Source organism: Mandrillus leucophaeus, unplaced genomic scaffold, assembly GCF_000951045.1.
Source record: "Mandrillus leucophaeus isolate KB7577 unplaced genomic scaffold, Mleu.le_1.0 Scaffold463, whole genome shotgun sequence".
NCBI classification, from domain to species: Eukaryota; Metazoa; Chordata; class Mammalia; order Primates; family Cercopithecidae; genus Mandrillus; species Mandrillus leucophaeus.
The window spans coordinates 224286-232273 of NW_012104954.1; the positions used below are offsets into that span (position 1 = coordinate 224286).

Genomic DNA, 7988 nt, shown 5'->3' on the forward strand with positions numbered 1-7988 from the left:
CCATGTTGGCCAGGCTGGTCTCGAACTCCTGACCTTAAGTGATCCGCCCACCTCGGCCTCCCAAAGTGCTGGGATTATAGGCGTGAGCCACTGCGCCCGGCCAGTCTTTGTCTGTTTGTATCTCTCTCTCTCCATCTCTCTGTGTCTCTCTCTTCCTCTCCCCCATCTCTCCACTTGATCTCCCTCTCATTGGACCTCCTTGTGTGAGTGAGCATCACCTCTCTCCCCCGATCTCTTTCTGTCTGTCTCATTTCTTTTCCCCATCTTCTCTCTATCCCTCTCTCCATCTGGGTCTCTGTGTACATGTCTTTGGGTCTGTCTGTCTGTCTGTATCCTTCTCACTCACCCCTTCATTCCCTCGGTCTCTGCCTCCACTCTCTCTTGGTCCCCGGGATCCCCACAGATGCTGAATCTCTTTGTCGCCGTCATCATGGACAACTTCGAGTACCTCACCCGAGACTCCTCCATCCTGGGTCCCCACCACCTGGATGAGTACGTGCGTGTCTGGGCCGAGTATGACCCCGCAGCTTGGTAAGAATTCAGCCCGAATCCTCCAGCCACAATACTCGCCTCTCCCTGGAACTGGAACGCAGGTTAGGTCAGGCCCTAGACCCTGGAGCACTGAGCTCCTGGGGTCCTAGCAGGATCTCACAGGTTCCGTCAGGAGAGAAGATATAAGAATCATCGCCCTTGCATACCCCACATTAAACGTGTAGGGTGCCGACCCTGCCCAGACCCTGGACTTTCTGGGAAATGAGGGAGGACGTCAACCATGAGGTGTCCTCAGGAGCCCTCTCCTCCTACGAGTCGCTCCTGTCTCTCACTGCGAAGTCTCCAGATGGTGAGGACGCATTAGCCAGGCTCCAGGGAGAAAACCAACAGCGTCCCAGCCTCAGTTCTCTTGAGAGTGTGGGGAGGAGGGCTGGCTTACCCTTGGCAGACAGGATTAGCAGCAACATCAGAGTGGCAGAACTCAGCTCCCACTGGGACCTGTGAACCTTGGAGTGAGAGGACATACAGGCCAGGGGAGGACACAGAGCCTCAGGGGCCCTTGAATCTTTGTGGCCACAGAGGGAGCGGGTGCTCCCAGCTGGGTAGACACCAGCTGGGTCCCTCTCCACTGACGGGCAATGGTTTCAGGGGGTAGGTGCCACCTTGTGCGCGTGTTTTGAGTGCTCACCCAACAGCAAGCCTTGACGCTCACTCAGGCTTTATCCAAATACCTGGAGCCCACCAGCCACTGAGGATTTAGTTCAGCCTGGGCTTGGGGCCTGAAGAAGCATTACTGGGGGGCCCTCAGCAGCCTAAGCCCCGTCTTCCTCTGGCTTCAGCACCAGAGAGGAGGCTCCCCACGAGGAAGCTGGGCAGGAGGTGGTCTTGGCTGTTCCCATAGCCTCAAACAAGTCTTCCATGAGACCAAGAGGCTGTGGAGAGCCATGGGTCTGGGGCTGGGCTTTGGCTGGTTCCTAACTCTTCTTCTTTTGATTTTAGGTCACAGCAGTTGGATGCTGTCCCCAAGTCCTCTATTCCACAAGCCCCCCCACCCCTGTAGCCCATGTAGATTGTGGAGGAGGCAGATGCAGAGAGAACCCCGGGGGAGGTGCCCTGCAGTCTAGAACTCCTGGCACACCCCGACTGAAATCCTCCACCCCTGGGTCTCCCCAGTGTCTGGGAATGTACTGGGGACCTTCACGTGTCCCAAGTCTCTCCCACTCCTTCAAGCCAGGGAGACCCCAGCCTCGGGCATCATGACCTCGCCGTGTGCCCAGGGAGCCCGTGTGAACCCACTGCCTGCACTAACCCCCTTTCTTCTCCTTTCAGCGGTCGGATTCATTATAAGGATATGTACAGTTTATTGCGAGTAATATCTCCCCCTCTCGGCTTAGGCAAGAAATGTCCTCATAGGGTTGCTTGCAAGGTTTGACTTCCACTAAAACCTGCTAGCATCCATGGAATGAGTGTGGCTTGGGGTTCTTCAATATATATATTTCATATATATATATATATATCTATATATCTCTAAAAAACAGAGCCATCTCTCTCTCTTGCATTAAACTAGAAAACTCTCTTAGCCAACAGAATGCAGTCATGTAGACTCGATAAAGCATGGAACATATTTCCTCCTTCCCTTCAGCCTTCAGCCATCTTTGCTTGCTCTTAGCTGAAGCTGCCCATCCTGGGGTCTCCACGGCACCCCGAATCAGACACATCCCCTGGGGGATTGTAACTTTGCATTTCTCCCCCAACCATCACCTCCACTCTCTCCCCCTCCACCCCTCACCTCTCAAAGCCCCTAGCCCTCCTCCCCTCCCTGGCACCGGCCCCTCCTCCCCACCTAGGCCCCCTCAGAGACCAGCCTCAGCCAAACCAGAGAATGTGACCCAACTTTAGAAATGACAGTGACGGCCGGGCGCGGTGGTTCATGCCTGTAATCTCAGCACTGTGGGAGGCCAAAGCTGGAGGATCACTTGAGCCCAGGAGTTTGAGACCAGCCTGGGCAACATAGCAAGAACCCCCTTCTCTATAAAAAATTAGCCGGGCACTGTGGCACATGCCTGTAGTCCCAGCTACTTGGGAGGCTGAGGCAGAAGGATTGCTTGAGCCCAGGAGGTGGAGGCTGCAGTGAACTATGATCACATCACTGCACTCCAACCCAGGCGACAGAGAGAGACCCTGTCTCTTTAAAAAAAATTAAAAAAAAAAAAAAAAAGGCAATGAACAAAAGCATGGCTCTAAGTCTTCCAAAGTGAGAATCCCCCACTCCCCTCTGCATCCCTCCAGAACTGTAGCTCAGAGCCCAAGCTGAATCTGACTTTTCTCTTTTCTCTCTCTCTCCCTGCTCCCGAGCAGTGAAGTAATCTTTTTTTAATGACCTTTTCTTCCATTTTTTTTCCTCCTCTTTTCCATTGATTTGAAATACCTATTTTATCATTCTCTGCATCTTTCTCTCTCTATTTTTTCGGCTCGTGTGGATTTCTGTTTTCTTCTGTTCCTCCCCACCCCTCTTCCTTTGGTTCTCTGTTCCCATTCCCCCCACCTTTTTTTTTTTTTTTTTTTTTTCGTTTTCGGTGCTGCCAGGGGCCGCATGCCTTACCTGGACATGTATCAGATGCTGAGACACATGTCTCCGCCCCTGGGTCTGGGGAAGAAGTGTCCGGCCAGAGTGGCTTACAAGGTAGACTACCCTTGCCGACCACCAATGTCCGGGCACTGGGTTTTTTTTTCTTCTTCTTCTTCTTTTTTTTAGTGCTGACCAGAAACACCCGGCCGACTCTCTTTTTCCAACGTTTCTCTTCTTTTTTGTTTTTGATTCTTTTTTTTCTTTTCTCGAGTAAACTGATCATGATCATCCCTTGATTCTAAGCAGCACACTGTGTCCGTCCTTTCTGATGAGTGTCTTCGTGTTTTGAGACTCCATTATGGCCGACACGCTGGGGGGAGGGGGAGGGGAGCGCCCAGGTCCCCTTGCACCTGGTCTCCCAGGTACCAAATTGGAAACAAACACGCTTCTTCGGGAAGTCAAAACCCACGCCTCCCACTTTTGCCCACCCAGAGCGGCCCCCATGCCCAGGCTGGGGCAGGCGCCTTGCAGAAAGGGGCTTTAGCCCCCAAAAGCAGGGGAAGTCCTGGTCCCATCTTTTGTGCCTCTAGCCCCCAGGTCCCCGCCCCTGCCACGCATACCTGAAGCTGATCTCTGACCTAGGGCCTTGGGGGATTCGAGACCTTCCAAGAAGCACCAAGAACCTCTCTTCCCTTTCCTTCCCTCCCCTGGAGTTTTGTCCCCAGCCCCTGTCCCTAATCCCCCCCAAGACACCCCAACATGCCTCTCCATTGTTCCAGAGTGGGCAGGCGGCCGCAGCTGGACCCCTGGACGGTGGCACACTGATGCAGGCCATGCACGCTGCCTTGGCGGGGCCTGGGGCGGGCAGGCACCATGGCCGACGGGGGGTGGTGCATGCTGGCTGAGAGAGCAAGCGTCCTGCCGCCAAGCGGCTGGGCCAGGCCACCCCTCCAGATCCCTGTCCTGGAATCTCCCTTGGCGCCCAAGGACAGATGCTCTGTTCCCTCCACTCATCCACAAGAAGTTCAGGGATGACCCCTAAAGATTCTCCCCGCCCAAAAAATATTACCCCATCATCCTATTCTCCCATCCATCTTGATCTTCCCTGTGTCCCCATCCATCAATGCTATTTGTACCCGCCCCATGTTGCCACCTCCCCACCTCATTCCTTTCCTTCCTCTGTGTACCCCTCCTCACCTAACCTATATGTCTCCCCTCACTTCTCAATCAAAGCCGGGGACAAGGTTGTCCCACCAGCATCTCAGACAATGAGCCTGTCCTGGCACCTGTCGCTCCGCCCCACGCCCCCCCCCCCATACACACAGTTTTCCTCAAGTCGCTTCTCTCAGTCTCTGCTTAGATGAATGTGTGCGCATGTGCAAGAGAGGGACAGAAAGCCCTTCCTGTCCCGGTCTTTGTGCAGGCCACCATGGGTCCATAAGACAACTTTGTGCAAATTTGAAAAAGGCACCCTTTCCACAGAACATGTCTGTTGGAAAATTGTTGCAATTCACCAATGTGGTGAGAACAAGACACTTTTTTTCTATCAGCTGAGAAGCTGTTATATTTAATACACAAATCAGGGGCTGGGTGTGGTGGCTCATGCCTGTAATCCTAGTGCTTTGGGAGGCTGAAATGGGAGGGTCACTTGAGCCCAGTTCACGATTAGCCTGGGCAACATAGCAAGACCCCATCTCTACAAAAAGAAAAAATATTTTAATAAATAAATAAGTACATACATCTATCATTTCCAAGACGGGAGCCCTTTGTGCAGTATACAACCTGCACAACTGTGCACAGTGGCCCAGTCTGTGTGTGTTTCTCTATTTCCCACCTCCTTCCCCACCCTGCCCCCAGTGTCCCCTCTACTGTCCTGCTCTGGATTTACCATACCCCTCCCCATCTTCAGCCCTGTGTTTCCAGCCCACATGTGTCTGAATCACCACCCAAGTCACCCTCACCCCCCTTCTCTGTGCCACCTCAGCCTGGGCTGGTGCACACCAGCCCAGCATCCTCTCCCATGCCACCAAGCATGGTGGACAGAGCCCCTGCCTGGGACATGGGGAATCTTTTCTTCCCTGGGCTGGAAGGGAATGCCCCTCACCCCTTCCCCCTGCCACTGCACAGAGAGCCAAGATCCGGACATGTCCCTGAGATACACTTCCCACGGAGCTATGAATGAGTCTCGAGATTCCGTCTGCATGCACCCCTGTCTGTGCTGTTCTGTGTCACAGCCTTGCTGCATGCCTGCGAGGGGCCTGCCCCGTCGGTGGGGGGCTGCCTGCCTGCTGCTTCTCAGAGGAATGATGTGGTCTGTGCCCATCCGGTCTGTCCTGGTCTGGGCCAAGCCAGGGGTTGGGGGTGGGGAGCCGGCGGCGCCCCCCACCAGCGGCTGTGGTTCTGGCTCCCTCAGCCTTGGCTGTTGCACGCGCTGCTCAAATCCAGCTTGTGCTCTTTTTCTTTGGGGTCAGACCGAAACAGGGCCGTCCAGAAGAACTCTGGGGCGGGGCGGGGGTGGGGCAAGGATTGAGGCTAACCCTGGAAATGCCAGCTCTCAGGTCAAGCAGGTGGGGGGAAAAAGGAGAGGGCAGGGGACCAGAAATACAGGAGAGCCTTTTGTGCCCTCCCCACGGGCCACCAAGAGAAACAGAATACTGGGACAGGTAACCTGAGTAAGGGTCACCTCAGCCACTGCAGCCTTCAGAGTTCTTCCTGAGACTCCCTGGGTAGGGGTGGGCGTGGCTCACGGGAGACCCAGGAGAGATGCCTGGGAATGACTGTGATTGCCTTGGGTTTTCTGTAGCGGCTTCTGCGGATGGACCTGCCCGTCGCAGATGACAACACCGTCCACTTCAATTCCACCCTCATGGCTCTGATCCGCACAGCCCTGGACATCAAGATTGCCAAAGGTAAGGAAGGGACAGGGGCGGGTGCAGACAGGCGGGACAGGGTGGAACTGGGGATCTCCCTCCCTGCCCCAAACTAGAGGAGCTGCTGTCACCGCCCGGATTTTCATTCACTCTTCCATTCAATCGTTCCACAGCGTTTTTTGGGGTTTTTGGTTTGGTTTTTTTTTTTTTTTTTTGAGACAGAGTCTTGCTCTGTTGCCCAGGCTGCAATGCAGTGACATGATTGCAAGTCACTGCAACCTTGACCTCCCAGGCTCAAGTGATCCTTCCACCTCAGCCTCCCCAGTAGCTGGGGCTACAGGCACACACCACCACACTCAGCTAATTTTTTTTTTTTTTTTTTTTTTTGGTGACGGTTTCCCTCTGTCACCCAGGCTGAAGTGCGATGGTGCCATCTTGGCTCGTTGCTACCTCCACCTCCTGGGTTCAAGTGATTCTCCTGCCTCAGCCTCCCAAGTAGCTGGGATTATAGGTACATACCACCACACCCAGCTAATTTTTTATATTTTGGGTGGAGACAGGATTTCACCATGTTGGCCAGGCTGGTCTCGAACTCCTGACCTCAAGTGATCCACCTGCCTCGACCTCCCAAAGTGCTGGATGACAGGCGTAAGCCACTGTGCCCAGCCTGATTTTTTTTTTTTGAGACGGAGTTTCGCTCTGTTGCCCAGGCTGGAGTGCAGTGGTGCGATCTCGGCTCACTGCAAACTCCGCCTCCCGGGTTCACGCCATTCTCCTACCTCAGCCTCCCAAGTAGCTGGGACTACAGGCGCCTGCCACCACGCCCGGCTAATTTTTTGTATTTTTAGTAGAGACAGGGTTTCACCCTGTTAGCCAGGATGGTCTCGATCTTCTGACCCCGTGATCCGCCCGTCTCGACCTCGCAAAGTGCTGGATGACAGGCATGAGCCACTGTGTCCAACCTAATCTTTTATATTTTTTATAGAGATGAGGTTTCATCAGGTTGCCCAGGCTGGTCTCAAACTCCTGGGCTCAAGCAGTCCTCCCACCTCGGTCTCCCAAAATGTTGGTATTACAGGCATGAGTCACCACACCTGGCCCATTTGCAGATATTTAGTGCACCCCTTCAATGTGCCAGAGACCCGTCCAAGCATGGGGAACCCAGCAGCTTACTCTTTAGGTGGACGGGGAGGCCGCCACTGAGGAGGTGAGGCGGTGTCTTGTGGATCCCTGGGGGGAAGGTGCTCCAGGCGGAAGGACTGGCAAAGGCCCTGACAGGGGGGTGAACAGGGGACACCAGGGGTATTGAACTGACTCACCTTCTGAGTGAGGGCGTGCCACGCAGGTTCAGAACAGAGGAGGAGCCTGACCCAACTCACATTTGAACAGGTTCCCTCCGGCCACTGAGGGGATGAGAGAGCGGAAGGAGCCCAGGGTCGGGGCTGCTGATATCATCCGAGTGGAGACAGGACAGTAGCTTAGAACTAGGGGTAGGCCGGGCATGGTGGTTCACGCCTGTAATCTCAGCACTTTGGGAGGCCAAGGTGGGTGGATCAGTTGAGGTCAGGATCACCAGCCTGGCCAATATGGTGAAACCCCCGTCTCTACTAAAAATACAAAATTTAGCCAGATCTGGTGGTGGGTACTGTAGTCCCAGCTACTCGGGAGGCTGAGACAGAAGAATCGATTGAACCTGGGAGGCGGAGGTTGCAGTGAGCCGAGATCACCCCACTGCACTACAGCCTGGGAGACAGAGCAAGACTCTGTCTCAAAAATAAAATAAAATTAATTAACTGGACATGGTGGCATATGCCTGTGGTCCCAGCTACTCAGGAGACAGAGATGAGAGGATTGCTTGAAGCCAGGAGTTTGAGGCTGCAGTGAGTCATGATTGCACCACTGCCCTCCAGCCTGGGTGACAGAACGAGATCCTGGCTCAAAACAACAAAAAGAAAAAGAAAAAAAAAAAAATTTTAAGCTGAGAGGGGGCTGGGCGCGGTGACTTACACCTGTAATCCCAGGACTTTGGGAGGCCAAGGTGGGTGGATCACGAGGTC

The 7988-nt window shown here is 54.2% G+C and overlaps 1 protein-coding gene across 1 annotated transcript in view; it reads left to right on the forward strand.

Annotated features, from left to right (window-relative positions):
• Window positions 1-7988, forward strand: part of CACNA1A (calcium channel, voltage-dependent, P/Q type, alpha 1A subunit) — a 196294-nt gene that overhangs the window by 171122 nt on the left and 17184 nt on the right. The window contains 3 exon segments of the mRNA XM_011994944.1: window positions 404-531; window positions 1822-1918; window positions 5865-5970. Of these exon segments, the coding sequence (XP_011850334.1) occupies window positions 404-531; window positions 1822-1918; window positions 5865-5970 (331 nt within the window).